This window comes from Dipodomys spectabilis, unplaced genomic scaffold, assembly GCF_019054845.1.
Source record: "Dipodomys spectabilis isolate Male_0828 unplaced genomic scaffold, ASM1905484v1 ptg000007l, whole genome shotgun sequence".
Classification (NCBI taxonomy): domain Eukaryota; kingdom Metazoa; phylum Chordata; class Mammalia; order Rodentia; family Heteromyidae; genus Dipodomys; species Dipodomys spectabilis.
The window spans coordinates 1,351,417-1,372,356 of NW_024870684.1; the positions used below are offsets into that span (position 1 = coordinate 1,351,417).

Consider the following 20,940-nt stretch of genomic DNA (forward strand, 5'->3'; position numbering starts at 1 on the left):
AATCACATCACATTGCTCTCCTTCTCAGCCAGCTCTAACATCTAACAGTATCTCATGCAACTTGGTCTTTGCCTAGTTCTCTTTTCTCTGTTTCTCTTGCCACACTGCCTTTCTTAGATACACCAAGCTGACTCCACCCCAGATCTCTGCACCTGTCATTCCCTTTGCCCAGAACACTCTTCTGTGATGCCTTTGAAGACTTGGGCCCTAATTGTTTTGAAATCTCTGTCCAAGAGTCACCTGTTCTCAGTGGCCTTGTGAGTCACTTTATGCAAAATAGCTAGGCCATTCCTATCATTCCTTTGTCTTCTTATATTGCTTTGGTTTTATTAATACTGCTGATCTCTACTTGGATTATCACTGTGTATTTGTGCTTGCCTAAGTAAGTGAATTATAAAATGATAAAATTTGACTTCCTTAATCACCATATCCCCAGAAAAAAGAAGGTAGGGTTGAGTAATTCATCAAAAAATATTTATTGAATGGTAGACTGAATAGATTGATGGACGAGTGGGTAGTTGGAGGGGTGGATGGATGGATGGTTGGATGGATGGATTATCCTTCTTACAATCCTACTCGGCCTCACTTTGTACTTAAAATAGATCTTAAATTGCTACAATCTTGGTAACATTACATGTTGGCACTTGCTCTGACTTTCTTCCTGCTTCCTTTCTCCTAGCACACAGTAAATATACCACATAGATCTCTAGAATGATCTTATTTGGTTTTTACTTCTTTATCATTAATCTCTTCTCATCATACTGAACCTGGAAGTAGGAATAGATATATATATATCATTATGATTACATATAGTTATGACTTACATACAGTTATTATATATAATTAATTTACTGAAGTTAGTGCTTTCTTTATATCAGTAGTTTTATACATATGTAACAAGAGTTAGGCAGGAGTAAACCAATTGCATCTAAAACCAGAAGCAGAGAGGATGAAGGGGCCAAGATGATTCCTTATTCCAAAGGTCACATGATAACAACTTCCTACCCTCAGTGACCTAAGGCCCTACTACAAGGGCCCACCCCTTAAAGGATGCATTCCTCCTAACACCACCACCCTTCAAACTGTCAAGTCACAATGGATCCTCGCGGGACACTCAAACCTCACCAAAACCACAGCACTCAGAGTTTACAAATATTGTATGGGCTATCCTATCTTTACCAGCCTCTTCAGTAGCCAAGGTAGGGCACTATGATTGGTTCTGTAAGAAGCATGAGGTGGCCCGTTTAAGGCAGATTGGTCTTCTCTGGGCTTCTGCTTCCTTCTTATGATAACCTAGAGGTTATGTCTGCCAGACAGTGTCACCCTAGAATAGAGGCAAGCCTAGATGACCCATTGTAAGAAAGTCCTTGGTCAGCCTAAGGCACTGAAATTTAGGGAGTGGTCTGTTGTGACCACCAGTATTATTTACAACAACTCACTTAGCAACCTAGATGACCCTGGTGTTTAATAACTAAATGATCTGCTTTCCACAGAGAATATACTAGAAATCAAATGCCTTCTTTAAGGAGGAGATATGCTCCCCCTGCATCCCAAAGTTGTTTCTTCAACACTTATATTTTAGGCCAGGTGCTGATGGCTCACACCTGTCCTACTACTCAAGAAGCTGTGATCTGAGGATACTAGTTCAAAGCCAGCCTGGGCAGGAAAGTCCATGAAACTCTCATCTCCAAATTAATCACCAGAAAACTGAAAGTGATGCTGTGGCTCAAAGTAGTAGAATATCAGCCTTGAGGAAAATCACTCAGGGATAGCACCCAGGCCCTGAGTTCAAGCCACTCAACCAACAAAAAAAAAAATGCATTTTGTTGGCTCCTCTGCCCCCAGGTTATGAAACTTTGAAATAAATAAGGATTTCTAAATTCTGTTATCTATTGGCATATAAGGATGAGTATGCTCTATATGATGAAGACCACTTCTGGTCAAGCAGTTATTCCTTAGCTTGCCATAGAAAGCTACCAGAGATTTTTATTGCATACTTTGCTGCGATTCAATGTCACATCAATATCATATGATAAAATTAAAGGAAATTTACCCACAAACATTTTGAGGTTCTCTTATTGAACTGAAATCCACTATGATCCACTATAATTTTTTATAATAATTGTGCTTTCCTGCTCTCTATGGACATTGAATACTTCTCAAATAAAATTTAATTCCTTTAAAAACACAATAATATACATATATATTTCAAGTCAATAGTCATATATGTATGTGTGTAATGGAAAAGAAGGATGAATAGAAAGAAAGATGGGTGAGAAAGAGTGGGAAAGAGTAAAGGAGTATCAACTACCCATGGATGGAAATATTGAGAGTTAAAGGAAATGAACATGTAATTTTCTTAGCACAATACCTAGAAAAAAGTTAGGAGCCCAGTTAGTGAACAATGTTTCATTTCCCCTATGTCTTCTCCCTAATTTGGTGAAATATGATATTGGGAATTACAGTTGCAACCTAAGAAGAAAGAAATTTAGCCCTGAGCTTCTGGGGGTTTGACTACTACTGGGGGTGGGGGGAGGGGTGGGGGGAGAAGCTTCACCCCCCCCTTTGGAACAGCAGAAGACAACACAAGGAAATCTCCAGAGGGGGACATGCAAAGCCCCAGTCTGCTGCCTTTGTTTTAGCATGGGTGGCCCACACAGTAAACCACAGTGTTCTACAAACCAAAAGTCAAGCTGCTTCAGTTTATATAAGATTTTGTGTTTTTTCTAATGTAAAGGGCAGATATAATTTTTATATATAATAATGGAATTTCTATTGGAATTAGGTTTGTGAATGCAAAAGTAAAACTATATAAAATTAAGATTGTCCTAGACATAAAACTAACAAGTGCAAAGTACCACAAAGTCAGCTTTGAAGATAGTCTGAGTCTATGAGACCTAGAAATCAGAGACTAATTCTTATTCCACATTATAGCCCGTATTATTGGTATACCATAAGTGCTTGAAGAATCCTTCCAGTGAGTGGTCATAGCAAATCCCTCCTGAGGCAGGTTCTGTACTTGGAAGATCAACATGATGTAATGCCCGCCTAAGGGAATTTATCCTTTTATCCTTATTGGGACAATGGCCAGGCTTCCTGTTACTCTGTAAAACTGAGGTAGTGGTATTAGCAATGTGTTATCAAATACATATCATTGAGCAAGCGAGAGAGATGGGGGGAAGGGGGAGAGAGAGAAAGAGAGAGAGAGAGAGAGAGAGAGAGGAATTAATAGAAATTTACAAGAGAGAAAATAGCAGCCCCAGAACCTAGAAGGACATGACAAGTGTCTTAGAGAAAGGAGAAACTCTGGTGGGTTTTAAAGCCCAATCTGGACCTCTGGAAAGCCGGTGCTGTATGTGAAAGCTTAGGTATCACGTAGAAGAAAAGAATCTGGAAACAGGTAGGGCCACGTAGTGTTGTAAATGGTGGACGTGAACAGGCCCTGCTGAGTTCCTGCATTGGACATCAGATTGGTGCCATGAGCAGGTATGTGTTTGGACTGGAGCCTAATAATTGCTAGATGGAGAACAGATAGGAGGGAAGGAACCAAAACTGAGGTTGAAAAAAAAGTTTCACCTGAAAAGTCATCACTTTCAGTGACCTCACGTTTCCCTGTCTGTGCTCAGAAAACCAGCCAGATAGCAGGCATCACCAGCTCCCCCAAACAAAGCCACTGCCTTCCATCGAATCTCTGGGTCCACCTCCCCCAAAGCCGCCAAAGCCCCCCACCGTGAACCTCCAGGCCTTCCAGAGACAATCGGTTGGTATGACCAAGACCCCAAAAGAAGGTAAGGAAATGTACAGAGCAGCACTACACATGGCCAGCCTGGAGCACACACAGCTTCCATGCTGCTTCCTCATGTCACCTCCCTCTCCTCCCAGACCCCGAGGGAACAACGCGACCACTGCCCTTCCAGGGAGTGGCACAAGCATCACTACTATTCTCAAGTACAGGCTGGGGCAGCTTGCCCACAAAATGACAAATCTGCTAGAATTGGCCTCTTATCACTCCTGGGCCCACTCACTTCCTCTGGGAGCATTGCTTTTGATCACTGGGAATCTGTCCAAGAAGAAACAAACAAAAAGTTGGCTGGGCAGAGAGGCAGTGAACCTTTCAGTTTGCTGCAAAACCTGTGTTGCGAACAGAGTCAGCAGGAGGGAGGTGAAGATGAGGAAGCCAATTTGAACTTGACCTGAGATCCTTTTGGCAGAGTTCCCCTCCGCCCTTGTGACCTGCCTCCAACAAATTCAGCAAAGGCCCAGGCCCTCTCTAATCCTTTCCAGGAAGCAGCCCTGGGAGCCATTTTTTCTGTGTTGTTTTGTGTCTTGTTTGTTCCATTATTTTAAAAGAGTACTTCTGGTCCCTTGTGGCTCCTACCAGAGCCACATGTTGCTGACACCGTAAATGCCTTTACTTATGTTTGCTCTAATGAAACATGAGGGGAACATATACTGTGAAGTGAGGTGTGGGGCTGTGTTAACATTTGTTTTCTTGTGACCATCAGCATCAGCAGATGGTATATCCACAGAGCTAATGCATCTTTGTTCATTTGACTGCTTTGGGCAACCTCATGTTGGAATTTCTCTAATGCAAAGGCTCACCCAGAAGCATTCATGAGAATCACCTAGAGGTCTTGCTTAAACTCACATTGCGGGGCCTCATCCCCGGAGTTTCTGATTTGGTTGGTCTGGTTGAGAGCCTGAGGCTTTACCTTTTAATAAATTAACAAGAACTGCTGATACTCCTCGCCCATGAATTATACTTTGAGAACCAACAATACAAGCCATGCCAAGTCTTATCCTAAAAGAACATTCTGTATAGGGAAACAGCACCCTTGGAAGTATACTTTAGTAATACAAAAACTCAGCTCCATCCATATCAAAGAAGGGTATGGGTAAATTTTCTGTTTTCTTTTTTGGTACTTGGGATTGCTACTATGTGTGACTTTCTTTATGTAAACATTAATTCAGAGAACATAGAACAAAATGCTAAACCTTTTATAATAAAATGAGCTTCAGAGAACCCAGCTCTTCTACCTGCAAACTATATATAAGTTTGAATGGTGCTCACTGAGCCTTGTGTTCCTCATCTGTAAAATGGGGAAAGTGGGAACTTCAATAGCAGAGGATTATTATGATTATAATATGATAATATCTAGGCATACTGGAAAATACTCAGTAAAATCTTCTGTGTTATTTCAGCTATTGAGCAGCCAAGCTATCAGTATTCTCTGTGCCAGACCCTGTGATGGAAATGAGATTAAACCCCACAGAAGGGTTGGTCCTCAGAAAGGTCAAAGTCAAATGCAAGGAATTATGCCCATAAATAACACCATAAAGTATGGTCATGAACTGCAGTATAGGGATAGTTAGCTGGGAGTGATACAGTAGGCAAGAAGAACATTGAGTCACAAATGAGCTACCAATACTTGGTCTCTGGGGAGTTAGAGTCATGCCATGAGCAACGTTCACGTTCACCAGCACACTGCCAATACTTCCTCTTCCCTCTGTCTCTCTTGTTCTTGCAGTGTCTGTGAAGGAGGACCATTTGTCTCCAGAGAGGTAAGTATACATTCCTTAATTGGGCAGAAAGGAGCTCAATTGGTGAGACTATTTGGCCTACCCACTCGTGAGCAAGAAACACAACCCAAACGTCTGTATTTCTTGAAAATGTTGCAGGAAGGACAGATTTATAAGCAGCAGACTTCAACTTCTGCTTCCACTGAAAGATCAAATAAACTGCATTGGGCTGATGTTAAGTTGCAAAGATGGTCCTCCGAGGTACCTTTTTATTGTACAGATGGGTTTCACAAATGGAAACATCAGCTTCCATGGGCATCGGAGATATTAGGAGTTGGTGTTCTGAGGTCCTCTTTCTAAAAATCTGCCATGGGAGTGTCAATTCGTTAATTCTCTCAACCACATAACACCTGATGAACCCGTGGAGGTATTGTGGACTGATTGAGCTGGCCACGTTCTAGAGATCTCCTCATCTGGTTGTCTCTGGAGGGCTGTAGATACTGCTATCCTCATTTTTCAGCCCAAGGCTCGAGGTCAGAAAATTTACCAGTTGCCATGCTGTGATTCTTACCCAGCTAAGCCAAACTCTTTGTTTTATATTATAACAGGATTATATTTGAAATGAATTACTTTTATAGTTCTCTTAACTTTTTACAGTGTACATTCATCAAAAGGAAAATACAAAAATAGAGAAAAAGTAAAGGTATAAACCAAACTGTCTTGACTCTATACCTCATCTCCCTCACAAAGATGGTCTTGTTGGCAGGGAGGCTAGTCTTAAGAGGAGAATCGAGTTCAAAAAATGAATAAAATATTACTGATTCACCCACCAAGTATTTATAATAATAAAGTGTATTATGTTAGTAATAGAAGAAGGTACAAAATTCAGAGGTTACACCAATGAGGATGTGGTCGTATTTCCTTGAGAGAGTCATCAAAGTTCCTAAAGTCCCTTTTCTATTGCTGCAGTAATATTATCTAATAAGTACACTTCAGCAATATAGAGCTGTGAGTACAGCTAATCCAGGCTGGGGTCCACTGGCTTTGTGCATATGTTTGCAACCAGTATGGATCATCTAAGCAGCTGTTTTGATATTGACTATGGTTGCTCAGATGTTGGGGATTGCTTACAGTTAAACTGACCTAGGATTGCTTTGGTGCTGGGATGACTGAGCCCCTTGAATTAGTACCATTTCCCTACTTCCAGCAAACGCTTGTACTTCTGGCAGTGAGAGCAGATAAGCAAGACAAGTACAATAGCAAAGACTTTATGAGCCTTTGCTGTTTTACATTCACTGGCTTTTTATTGCTCCAAGCAGCTCTCATGACTAAGTCCAGTCAGAGTGGGAGGGCACTGCAGGATCATGTGACAATGGATAGGGATAAAGAATAGCAATATGAATCCAATCAACCCATCACTGACGGAAAAAACACTTGAAATGACTATAGAGAAGGAATGACTGCTGGGTAGCATGGAAAGGAATGCTATAGGCAGAGGCAGGAGATGTGAAGTAATCTATATTATTCATTAACCAAGAAAGTACTGAGTTGAGTTAGGAAAGAGGCAGTATAGAAATGGGATTGTAAAATAGACAGGAACCCTATGGTGAAGATGCATGTACCAAAGAATTGATAAAATGGTGAACAAGGCTCAGACTGGGCCTTGTTTGCTAGATGCAATTGCTAGATGCAATTCATGAGCTCTGAGAACTCCTAGCTCAGCGTTCCTCTATTTGAATCCGCATAAGGTAGGTCTGCAGAGATACATCTTGTGTGTATTTTTGTGAAAGGGGAACAATTTTGTGGCTAGCTCAGGCAATAGTTTTCCCTGTTTCTTCAGTGAGCACAGATTCCAGTGACAACTGAGGAACAAGGCGCCTCTGCTGTGCTGAGCCCATCTTGGTTGCCTCATGGCTGTCATAATGTGAACATCTTACTATACTCTGAGTAGGCTGGGGTTGTTCAACTAGATATGCATTTTCTCCACATCATGGCACCAAGCAAACATGATTTCTATAAGCAGGTTAACCACAGAAACAGCATCTGTTTCAACCTGAGGGACAAGCTTGTTATCTCCCTTGTTGGAGACAGCAGCCGGTTTCTGATGGGACACCATGTTGCCGAGCGTGTACAAGGGCAACTTTTACTCTTCAGTTCTTTCACACTGACTTTAGAATACAACTGCTGTCTAAAATGGGGGGAGGGGAGCATGCGTGTGTGCGTGTGTGTGTGTGTGTGTGTGTGTGTGTGTGTGCGTGCGCGCGCACGTGCATGCAACAGTAATGGAGCTTGATCTCAGGGCCTTGTACTCTCACTTAGCTTTTTCACTCAAGGCCAGGACTCTACCGCTTGAGCCATACTTCCACTTTCAGGTTTTTTTCTGGTTAATTTGAGTTTCATGGACATTTCTCAGATCTCAGGCTATTGTAGACCTAGCATCACAGATGTGAATCAGCGTGCCTAGCTTGAAATGAGGTTTTGTTGTACATTATCTACGGTGTGGACAATGCTACTATAGGGACAAAAGATGATAAAAAATAATTAAGGACCAGGATACTTAGTAGAGGACTTACAGAAGATAGAAAATTTTCAGCTCTAGCTTAGTGGTAAATGCATCTTCCTTCCCATAGTACCTTAAGGCGGGTGGGGCAAGGTATTATCCCTAGAAAAAATACATTCCTAACATATGGTTGGTAGATGGATGGATGGATGGATGGACCAATTAGCATTCAGGCTGGAGATAGAAAATAATGCAAAGTAGGGATGAAGTAATAAAGAGGAGATAATCAGACACAATGTACTCTAATGTGAAAAAATAAGCTATTGTTGGATTATAAAGTGTAGTCAGCCCTTCTTATATGCATATTTTGTATCCATGAATTCAGATAATCTGGAATTGGAAGTGTTTACGAAACTTCTGCTTGCCTTGGATATGTCAAGACACCTTATCATCTATCATCTGAACAGTACAGAATAACAATTACTCACATACGCACTTACATTGTAGCTATTATTAGCAACCGAGATATTATTTAAGTATTTAAGAGGATATGAATAGGTGGATACAAAGTACTAATCCATCTTGGTATCCACAATGGATGGTGGAAACAACTCTGCACAGATATTGAAGGACAAATTCATAGCAAATGCCATTTTAAGGAGTTCAAACTCTTCTTATGAAGGATGTTAATTCCAAGCCAGGTGGCCAGGCTCACACCTATAATCCTAGCTACCGAGATCTGAAGATTGTGTTTTGAATCCAGTCCAGGCAGAAAAGCCTGTGAGACTCTTCTCCCCCAAATAAACATTTAAAAGAGCCAGAAGTGGAGCTGTGCCTCAAGTGGTAGAATGCTAACCATGAATGAAAAAGTTCAGGACAGTAGCCAGGCCCTGAGTTCAAGCCCCAGGACTAGCACACATGTGCATGCATGTGCGCGCATGCACCTCCCCCCCCCACAGAATGTTAATTTGGATGTATATTACCATAACTTCCAACAGCCTTAGATACAATTTCCATGGAAACCGGTATTTGTTTGGGAAAAATATCTCCCATGTACAGTGTAACAACTTTCAATACAGATATTAGATTTAAAAATAGTTAATGTAATATCATTACTTGAAAAGAACATGGTGATTATACAATGTAGCCAGGTCACATAAAATGTTAATGAAAGCCTGGGCTTTGAATCAACCCTTTCCACTTAACACATATAAATTTGAATGTGCCTTAAACTTTGCAAACCTCAGTTCAACCTTTGCATTATTGGCAGCACAATATTGATATAAGCTGTGCTGCCAATAGTGATATAAGCTAATTCATGTTATGATGGTGAGGGTTGAATTACAAGGTGTTTATCATAGTTCCTGACATCTATAGGATGACGTATGTAGCTATTATATAACTTCCCACCAAAGGAAAAATCCTTGTCTCCAAAATATCCCTTGATGAGAAACTTGGTCCTACAAAATCCACTATTTGCCTTTGTTGGAGCAGATATTTTCCCCCATTCTACACATATCTATTAAGCACATACTATATACCAAACATTTTTCTAGAACTCTGGACCTGGTCACCGTCCCTCAGCAATTTAGTTCAAGACTAGTGCTCTACCACTTGAGCCACAGCGCCACTTCCAGTTTTCTAGTGGTTTATTGGAGATAAGAGTTTCATGGACTGTACTTCCCCGGGCTGGCTGATCCTCAGATCTCAGCCTCCTGAGTAGCTAGGGTTACAGGCATGAGCCACCAGCGCCTGGCTTACCAAACATTCTCATATGCACTACCAATGTGAATCACTCAAAATATCTTACATGACTCTGTGAATGCACACACATTTCCTCCATCAAGTTAAGCTGGAAGATAAAAATGAGCTCTACCCTTCAAAATGCCAACCCTCTTTCCCATCTAGGACCTATTCTTTTTTACAGACATTGCTTTTACCTTTTTCTTTACCCAACAGTTCTTAAGGAATATAGTCATTACGTTATTCTCCTTTGTGTTAAAGCTCACATTATTTTCACCTATTATTCATGAAGCAGAAGTCTTTTGCTCTGGCCATATTTCTACATATACACATTGTAATCACAAGAACCTAGTGCATCTAGAGGTGGGCCATGTTTCATTTCAGGGCTTCTTCCTACTGCAGGTCAAATATGAGTGGTAGCCTGATGTGACAGAACAAGTACATATCCGGAGTCAGATGAGTGCAGGCTCAAGCTCTTCTTCCACACCTTGGGCAAGCACTTCACCATTCAGATCTTTAATGGACACACAGCAGTATTGCTTCTTCCTCGGGCTGTCAATCATCTTCACTGTGTTGTCATGGGGACCAGGTGAGATAGAGTGTATAAAGTATGGAGCACAAGGACATGTTTGATGAGTTTCATTGGTCTCTTCCATCCCTTGTTATTGCTAAAATACTAACATTTCATTAGTTCCCTACAGTACAATGGCTCTTTAGAGGTTATGCCTACTCTTTACTCTTTCATGCAAACCAAGATTGCTGCATCCCTTGTAAACAGCAGTCACTGTTTGTGTGAACAAAGGAGATGGGCCTCAAGGCAGCAGTCTGTACTGGTCCTTTCAGCACTCCAGAGTTGTGAACTATTTTATTATTTTATTTTATTCTTGTCGGTTATGGGGCTTGAACTCTGGGCCTGAGTGCCGTCCTTCAGTACTTCAGCCCAAGACTAGCACTCTACCACTTGAGCCACAGAGCCACTTCCAGTTTTCTGGTGGTTTATTGGAGATGAGAGTCTCAAGGACGTTCCTGCTTGGGCTGGCTTTGAACCATGATCCTCAGATCTCAGCCTCCTGAGTGGTTAGGATTATAGATGTGAGCCACCGGTGCCCAGCTAATGCACTATTTTATTCATTCCCTATGAATCTGACTTCTGTCCTGTTAAGAAGTGTCAGGGGGTGATCCTGACTCAGATGCTGAGGAAAGGGATCTGAGTAGAGAAGGTACACAGAGCATCAGATGAGGTTCTGCAGGTACATTCTCAGTATTCTTTGTAAATTTTTGTCTTTGTAACTTGAGAAAGGTTCCTTCCACAGCACCCCCTCTTGCCCCCGCCCCACAAGGTGGTACCAGTCTATTTTGAATCATCTGGGTGGTGCCCTTGTTGGTACCTAGGCATTTGGAACAAACTTTTGTATTTGTGCTTTTAGGGTGTCTACCCCATGCAGAGTAGAAACACAAAACCTTCTGGGGCTGGGGCAGGTCATGGAACTGGGACTGCCTAACACAGCAGGGAGAGGTTGGTCCTGGGGCAGTGGAGGGAAGATGTCTTACCCTTTAAGGCATGCAAATGAAACAATGACATTATCAGCAGTACTGTGGCTGGTGCATTTACAGCCCTTGTTTGCTTAGTGATAATTGCTATATAGTAAAACCTTTTAAAGATTATCAACTGGAGTTTAATTTGGGAGAAACTAAAGGAAGTTTAGAATGACCATGAAAAGCTTCCTTTAGGTGGTGGCATGCAGCCTGATGCCTGAATATAAAAGCCTCCAGTCATGTGAAATTCTATGACAGCATTCCAGGGGAAGGAATAGCTATGTAACGTTACCAAGGAGAACCACACTTTAAGGTTTAAAGAACTAGAAAAGGAGATCATAGCTAAAGCTCAGTCCGAGTGACACTGGAGAATCATGAGGCACCATATGATTTGGGGTTTGCTTGAAATGCATTGGGAAGCCATGGGAGAGTTTGAAGCCATGGAGTGACATGAGCTGATGTTGACTTCCTAAATACCAATCTATATATTGCATAAAAAATACATTTAGAGGGGAAATAAAAAGACAAGTTAACCCTGCAGCCACAGCATAAATAGCAGCACTCACAGTATCCATTCTAAGTATGTTAAGTACAGGATTCCTGTCTCCTAGCTAAATAAATGGAGTCACAGACATGTTAAGAAACTTGTAATGGAGAAGTAGAACGGTGACATAGGAAATGGATGGAGGGTCTGCTTCAGGGGCAATGCAGCAGACACTGGATGAGCTATGGGAAATGGGGTCTGAGGGAAAGAACAAGAGCTTTCAGGTTGCCATTTCCCTCATTATTGTTGGTGTTCAGGTGAAGTGCTTGGCCCACAATCAGTGCTCACTGTAAGACAAGAATGGTTCTTCCTGAAGCTGTTTGAGGCTGTTTTCTACTTTATAACAAGGTCAACACAAAGCATGTCAAGGGGCCTTTGTGCATGTTAGACTGCTCCTCTTCAGGCTAAGTTTAAAATGTTGAATTATGCCCTGCTGAATGGCTGCATTGCAGGTAGGGAGGACAATGAAAACTGATCTCAGTGACCAAGAACAAAAGAGGCCTCTCTGGTAGGAGTACTCAGGGCTATTCAAGAGGTATGGAAGCCAGGGAATCCCAGCCTACTCAACTGAATAGCTCTGGGGAAGAAGAAAGAAGAGAGAGAACTTTTGAAGCCTTTACCCTTTGTAGTTTTAGATATGGAACATCCACGTGGCTTCCCTTTGAGCCACCTCAATAATGTCTTTTTATCTCTTTTCAATTGGAGTTCAGGGGAATCAACACTCTTCACCCTGGCTTTTACAAAGGTATTAGTTGCAGAAGCAAGAGATGTATTCATGTTTGCCTTCTTTCATATTTTGAGGGTTTTTCCTTTATAAAAACAAATAATCACCCATAGCTTCTATTTATTGAGTACTTTCCATAAGCTAAGTCTGTGACTTACCCTTAGGTCCATTCTCTCCTTTGGAAATTCCTAGCTACAATCACTCCTTGAAGGAAGTGGTCATGGATTTCTGACTTGGATGACATAACTGCTTCTGGAGTACCAGGGTCAGCCAGGTTCCCAATAGCTCAGCCTCAGCCAACTCAGGCCACAATTTACATGACTCTTCATCCCATCAAAGGAGGGCCAGGTGTAATACTTAAGGTCCACTCTACCATGTGAGCCTGAGTATATTCCCCCAGAAGATGTTCTTCTATGCTGGCCCTAGAATTTTATTTTCTGTCTGCAGAGAGATCTGCATGATCAAGACCAGCCGGGATGCGACTAAGTTATGGAAAACTTTGGAACTATGACTTGTCTTTTCTCTTCAGTAGCATTCAAATCAATATTGAAAAATGTCATGATGAAGAACAAAGTTTCACTCTCTCAAGTTGGAGACTTGGAGCCAAGTGTTGTACGTAATAGTACATTCAGAATGAGAAAGGTTGACTGGAAGCTAATATTTAAGTCTGGCCATCTGCTGGGGATTGTCTGGTACTTTTATATCTGTAAGATTCATTTTATCTCCATGGCCAGGTTAGAATGGCTTTAGTAATCTCATAGATTGGAAATCTAAGGCCAATAATGTTTCTTGACTTGCCATAAAATGTAAGATACTACAGAGCTTATTTAGGGTATGGTCTCTGGATTTTATTAGAGATTTTCAGACTCACCCACCTGTGTCAGCACACTAAAAACACCATAAGAAAAGGGACCATCTGTGTTCTTATTTCTGTTTTTCTAGGACCTAGCACACAGTGGACAGGTGAAGAATTATTATTTAATGGCTAAGTGATGGACCAATGAAATGAAAAATAAACAGAATGATACTGAGAAAGATGGATAAATTGTATTATATCAACTTCTATTACCTTTGTTTGGCAGTATTGGGCTTGTTAGGCAAGCATTCTACCACTTGAGCCATGTCCCCAGCTCTTTTATTTATTTTAGTTAAGACTCACACTTTTTTTTTTTCAGGTAAAGGGTAGGTTTATTCAGTAGACCTGCTGGGACCAGGCAAGGTTGGCACTCCACGTGGCTGGGAAAGGCCTGGGAAAGAGCGAGAGCTGGGAACGAGAAGAAAGAGAGAGAAAAGAACTAGAAAAGAGCAGAGAGAAAACTAGAAAAGAGCTAGAAAACTGCAGAGAGAGAAAGCAAGTCTGGGAAAGGTGGGAAAGAGAGAGAGCTAGGAAAGAGAAGGGCGCTAGAAAAAAAGAGGAAAGAGCTAGAAAAGAGCAGAGAGAGAGCTAGAAAAGAAAAGGGAGCTGGGAAAGAGAAGAGAAGGAAAAAGCTGAGAGCTAGAAAAGAGCAGAGAGAGAAGACTCACACTTTTTGACTGGGAAAATTCTTGTACCACTATATCCTCCTACCTATCCCTTTCATGTACAATTATAGGCATGAACCACATTTAGGTTTTGTTGAGATGAGGGTCTCACTATTTATCCCAGGCTGGCCTTGAACAGTGATTGTCCTGATCTTTACCTCCAAAGTACCTGAGATTACAATTATGTGCTAACACATGCGCTCATCAGCTTCCATGAACATTTATGTTACCTATGTATTTTGCATTAATTTGCATATCTAATATTATATCCTTCTAGTATTAAGGCTAAATAGGGCAATCTGAGCTCTCTATAGTTTTCCCTTGTGTATTATGTAAAGGCTATTGCCATGAGAAAAATCAGGACTCACATGAAACATCCCTCTGCTCCTTAGCCTAGAGTCCAGCTCTAAAGGGTATACTGGTCCTTATTTTTGTAGCTTTCATGCAAGGTACAGTCCTCCCTTTCCTCCTCTCCTGTGGATTCATTACTCTTCAAATTAAATACATATTTAACTAATCATCAAGCACTTGACATCTATGTTGAATAGAATAAAACTCAAAAGCCACAAATTCTCTACTAAGGCCAAGGAGATACTTCTCTGTAGACTGGTTTATTCTCTAAGCCTCTCTCCTTAACTCTCTTACCCTTTGCCCACCATCTTCAACCCATAAACTTGTCTGCTGGATACTCTTCAAACATGACAGACTAGCTGGCACCAAGCAGGGACTAGAGGTAGAAGCCAGCATAGTACACATGAGGCCCAGTTCGGCCCATAGTACCATTTACCTTTCTTTCCTTTTTTTTTGCTTTTTCTCCTTCTTTCCCCCAGCAACCTCTCCACCATTCTGTACAAGTCCTAAGGCTTGAACTCAGGGCATAGGCACTGTCCCTGAACTTGTTTTGCTCAAGGCTAGTGCTCTACCACTTGAGCCACAGCTCAATGATTAATTGAAGATAAAAGTCTCAACGACTTTTATGCCTGAGGTTGGCTTCAAACTTCTATCCTTACATCTCTGCCTCCTGAGTAGCTGGGGTCATAGATGTGATCTACTGGCATTTCCTCTTTTTCTTTCTTCCTTTCCTTCTTTAATTCTTCTTTCTTTTAGTAAAGGATCTCACCACATATCATAGGCCTCAAATTCATGATCCTCTTCCTCAACTTCTCAAGTACAGGTATTATAGGTATATGTATCTGTGTAATTAAAGTCTGATTAAATAGAATAGTAGAAGTACTTGAAAATTAGCAATGTCAGGTTGTGAATTACAAGGGAACAAAAGCATAAATTTGGTAATTAGATAGCTTTAGGCTCACATTTGTTTTCCATGTAATGTTGAAAAATAAGTATCACTGGGTCTTCCATTTCCTCACCCAGGAAATGGTGATACCAAATCCTACTTACATTAAGATAAATACAATTCTGAATGTTGCAATAACAATTTTTTGTGCCAGTACTGGTGCTTGAACTTGAATTCAGGGCCTAGATGCTCTCCTTCAGCATTTTTTGTTGTTGTTGTTGGTTGTGAAGCTTAAACTCTGGGCCTGGGCGCTGTCCCTCAGCTCTTCAGCTCAAGGCTAGCACTCTACCGCTTGAGCCACAGAGCCTACTTCTGGCTTTTTCTGCTTATGTGGTGCTGAGGAATTGAACCTGGGGCTACATTCTCAGCCCTCTCCTTCAGCTTTTTCGCTGAAGGCAGGCACTCAACCTCTTGAATCATACCTCTAATTTTATTGATATGGAAAAACATAGTGTGTAGGGCTGTGTAATTTTGTTTGTATGTTTGTGATTGAAGTCCTAGCAGAATTAGGTTATGATACAGGTGCTGATAAGTGATGTGTGTGTGTGTGTGTGTGTGTGTGTGTGTGTGTGTGTGTGTGTATTTGAGATCCACAGCATAGGTGTCACTTTTTACCGATTGAACTCAAGAAAGATTTCATAAGGTGAATATCTTTTGGGAGATTAGTCTGACAAGAAGCACATTCTGAAAATGGGAGCTTCACACTTCAGTAAATGAGAAGTCAGATGGTCTCATGTTTCGTTATTACCAGAACCTGTAAAACATCACACAAAGATAGTAGCTGCTAGCTAAGCCACTTTTTTGTCTCATGCCTAAAATGCATGGCCCACTGGAATCAAAAGAGGAAGAAATCATTTTCAACCTAGATCTACTCTCCTGATAAAACTATGCACTCCAATCTTTCTGTTGAAGTCTCAGTCTTTCTATCTAAGGCAAAAATCTTCTTTAGACTATGCAGAATAATTTCTTGCAATGGAACTTTCTGACTCACTGGTTTGCAATGTGGCATGAGTAAAAACAAGTAAGGAAACTCACTTGTGAGATATTTTCCATATCTTAACAGTTACTCCCACACCAAGTCCTCACAGTGACCTGTGTGGAAATAGGGTTTTAAGAACCTAAATGAAGCCAGATGCCATTGACTCATGTCCACAATTCTAGCTATTCAGGAGTCTGAGATCTGAGGATCGCGGTTCAAAGCCAGTCAGGACAGGAAAGTCTATAAGCCTCTTACTCGAATTAACCACTAGTAAACTGGAAGTGGTACTATTGCTCAAGTAGTAGAGCGCTAGCCTTGAGCTGAAGAGCTGAGGGACAGTGCCCAGGCCCAGAGTTCAAGCCCCATGACTGACCAAAAAAAAAAAAAAAGAAGAAAAAAAGAACTTAAATGATACTGGTAGCCACACAGGTCCCACACACAATATACCCTCAAGAAATAGCATACTAATTAAACCTGTCATTGTTCAAGCAAGTGAACAGTTTTCTGAATGACCTGCATGAGTACCTGTCCAGAGAGAACAGCCCAGCCTAGCACAGAGGTTGACAGCTTGTTCTCCAAGGTCCAGTGAGGACTCTGTAGAGCATCTCAGGGCTGTGCCAGAGGTAAACAGATGCAAGTGGAATCAACCATGAGAGGACACCACTTGTCAACACTTCAGTCAGAAATCTCACTTGTTCAAATGTTTGTAGGATTCCAAGAGCCAATCAAAGCTCAGAAAAAACTGCTTTTGGAAGCCATCTTTAACACTGATGTTGCAGTTAAGGAGCTATTATTATGCTGTTTGAATATGACAATATTGAAGAAATCATTAAAACACTAAATTGTCATGATGTAATAGTTAAATCACTGGACGTTTTCTATGAGGAAATATGAAACATGATGCCATGTCTGTAATAAAGGAAGTTCACAAGCTGGGAGTGATGGGGAGCTGAGAATAAGAAGATCTCATTACAAGGCTTGATCAAAAAAGTTCATGAGACCCCCCCCCCTTCTTAACTCACAGCTGAGTATAGTGACCCATACTTGTCATCCCAGAAATGACTAGAAGTCTAAAAATAAGTAGATAATGGTCTAAGTGTGCACCTGGCATGGCTCAGTGGTAGAACACTTGCCTGGCAAGTATGAAGCTCTAAATTCAAATCCCAAAACCACAAAAATGAAGCAAAATGCAAACCCTGCTGGGTACTAGTGGCTCATGCCTGTAACGCTAGCTACTCAGGAGGCTAAGATCTGAGGATTGCAGTTCAATGCCAGCCTAGGCAGGAAAGTCTGTGAGACTCTTAGCTCCAATTAACCACCCTGACACTGGAAGTGACACTGTGCCTCAAAATGGTAGAACACGAGCCTTGAGTGAAAGAGCTCAGGAATAGCACCCAGGCCCCTAGTTCAAGCCCTATGACCAGCAAAGGAAATAAATAAAATAAAACACAAACCTCAAGACTTAGCTTTTTTAAACACAATGATTTCTCCCATATAATAACATTACTAACACACTTTTTTGAGAAATGACTGTGCAGAGGGCAAATACTTCAATCATTACCCACAATATACCGTTAGAGTAGATTTTATTATTAGTATTTTGCAGAGTGGAAGGTGGAGGATTAAAGTATTTATTCAGTACTTTATTCCTAGAAAGTGGAAGAGAGCTAAGATTCAAATTCGTATCTGTCTAAATCCACACTGCAGGTCTGGCTATTTCTCTATTCTGCCTCCTAGTAATTCTATGGTCCTAGAGGTAGATATTTTTCATAAATGTGGAAATAAAGACATTGAAATCATAGAGTTATTTCTTCCTTACAATTCAAAGTCTTTATATTGATCCACACTGTATAAAATCAAGGTGGATCTAGCTTTAGTGCACTAAAGAGAAAAAGAAAAAGAAGATAGAGGATATTCTTAGACAGCAAAGAGAATAGTTTAAGTTAATCTGCAATATCCTTTTATCACCTCCTGACACTGGTTTCAGGACTGCCTGTCTATAAGGAAGATTTGTCTGAAACCTGCCTTTTTTTTTTTAAAGGAAAACATTTGGTGTTTCTTTATAATTATCTGAAGTGACATATTTATTCACTTTTGACAAAAAGTAATACAAGAAATTGATTAGACATCTTCTTTCAATTTTCCCCACAAATTGTTTCTTATTAATAAAGTTAATTTACCATAGACGCAGTGAAGTTGTTGGGTCATTAGAGCCTGAGATCCATGGTGGAGCCTATAATTTAAATAAGTTTCTTTCCACTATTTCATGTAGGGAGAGAGGAACATAAACATGAAAGGAGAAGTTGCTAAAGCATTCCATTTTAGCATTTTTCTTTCAGCAAAATGTTCTATTCCTATGTCTTTAAAGACATAGAGAATTTGAAAAAAAATGATGGAAAACAGTAAAGCAGCAAAGTGATCAAACAACAAAGAGAATGAATTTGGTAGGATGTGCTAAGCGTGGAGGAAAAGAAGGAAAAGAGACCCTGAATCTTTATATTTTCTGGGTTGACAACTTCATGAATGTACATAGAAAAGAGCACAATCAAGGAGAATATCAAAATGTCAACACCGATTACATATGTGAAAAAGCCAACAGGCTTATGGGAAATCATTTCTCCTTCAGACTATTCACACTTTGTGTGAAGTAGCTGGAATTTTCCATCTGTAATGGAAAAAGTTGAGGTCCCTTTTTTATATTCCAGGTTGCCATTTTTCTTTTTCTCCTGCCAGGCCAACTTCTATCTTCTCTTCTCTCCTTTCTTCCCAGTCAGACCTTCCCACCTATTGTGAACTGGGGAATATGCTTAGACTCCATTTATCAACTCCTACATCTTTTAAAGATACATTATTTTAAACGTTTGTCTAAGTGCTATGTTATTTCATCTTCCTACCACTTGCTTCTGCGAACAAAGCTATTTTCCATGCAGATATACTTACATTTCATTTATCAGTTTAATTGCTGTATTTTATATCACCAAATAAACATACCACCATTTGCTTATTTATTCTCTTGACTGAAAGACATTTGAGTGCTTTTAAATTTTTGCATTTCAAATAATGTTGAAAAAATCATCCTAGGTTTCTAGGTGAATATAAGCAAGTTTTCTGAAGCTTCTGATTTAGTAGAATCACATAATAATAATAATAATAATCAACTCAGTGTTATTGATATGGAAAAATTACCTTCTGAGATGGTCGTGTCAAGTCTTATTCTTGAGACTGTGTAAAGATCTCCTAGAGGAGTGGGGTGTGGTAAGCAGGAGAAAGTGAGGGAGGGGGTAACAGTGTTTAAAAAGAAACGTACTCGGTCTGGGAAGGTGGCTCAGTGGTAGAGCGCTTGCCTTGCATGCCTGAGGCCCTGGGTTCGATTCCTCAGCACCACATAAGCAAAAAGAAAACAAAAGTGGGAAGTGGCGCTGTGGCTCAAGTGCTAGAGTGCTAGCCTTGAGCTGAAGAGCTGAGGGACAGCACCCAGGCCCAGAGTTCAGGCCCCACGACCAGAACCAAAAAAAAAAAATAAGAAAGAAACGTACTCATTACCTTAGTTATATAACTGTAACCCTTTAATTCGATTCATCACCTTTACAATATAAAAAGATGTACTTCTCCATTTTCTTGCCAAATGGGGTGTTTTCAAACAGATTCTTGCTAATTCTACAGGTGTGAACTAAAGTCTCATGGTCTCTATTTTCCTGTTTACTGAGAGTTTTGGAATTTAAATGTTATAGGCCATTCTATTTTACCTTTTTGTTAATGACTCTCATATAATTTTGTCCCAATTTTCCATGGATTCATCTTTTTTGCTATCAGCACAAAATTCCCATTAGAATTTTCATACATATTAACTCTTTGTTATCTTTCACCATTAAAGATGGTATTTGTTGGAGGTTAAACTAGCTAAGGAAGAACACACTTCCTTAATACAATACTCTTTTTGGCATCTGTAATCTTCCCCCCCGCCTCTCTTATTAAAACAATGTGATCAGTTACAATGGTACATCTTTAATGTTGAGCCATTCTTGACATTTGGAATAGATTTTAGTTGTTCTTAAGTTTCAGTATTGCTTAATTAATCTTTCCAAGATTTTATTTAGGAGATTTGAGCTAAATATCATGAGATTGTGCTGCATTTTTAAAAATTATTTGATCATTTCATGGTTTGCAAATCAAAATTATACTATTCTTTTAAGTTGAATAGGTTTTCCAATTTTTCTGGCCCCTAAAACTGTCTATTCAAATGAACGTATAATATCATGGAGAGGGACAAAGGAAAGAGTAGTTATATGTTGCTCAACAGATTTAAGTCCTTTAATGATTATTGACCTGCTCATTCTTTGTTTATGACTTTTTCCTCAGTCAGTGTGGGAATTTATGTTTCTATACAAAATTTCCAGTTTTCTCTAAAATTTTCACATATTGGCAGAGAACTGATTATAACATTTTCTTAGATCTTTGAGAACCTAAAATGATCTGTAAGCTGAGCATGCTGATTTATACTTGTAATCTTAGCACTGGAGAAACTCAGGCAAGAGGATCCCAAAGTTCAAGGCCCACTTAGGCTACATAGTAAGAC

At 40.3% G+C, this 20,940-nt stretch overlaps 1 protein-coding gene across 1 annotated transcript in view; it reads left to right on the plus strand.

Moving 5' to 3' along the window:
- Fyb2 (FYN binding protein 2) overlaps positions 1-20,940 on the plus strand; it is a 91,761-nt gene that overhangs the window by 25,816 nt on the left and 45,005 nt on the right. Inside the window, exons 3-4 of the mRNA XM_042699284.1 lie at positions 3,627-3,788; positions 5,529-5,562. Coding sequence (XP_042555218.1) covers positions 3,627-3,788; positions 5,529-5,562 — 196 coding nt within the window. The remainder of the gene's footprint in view (positions 1-3,626; positions 3,789-5,528; positions 5,563-20,940) is intronic.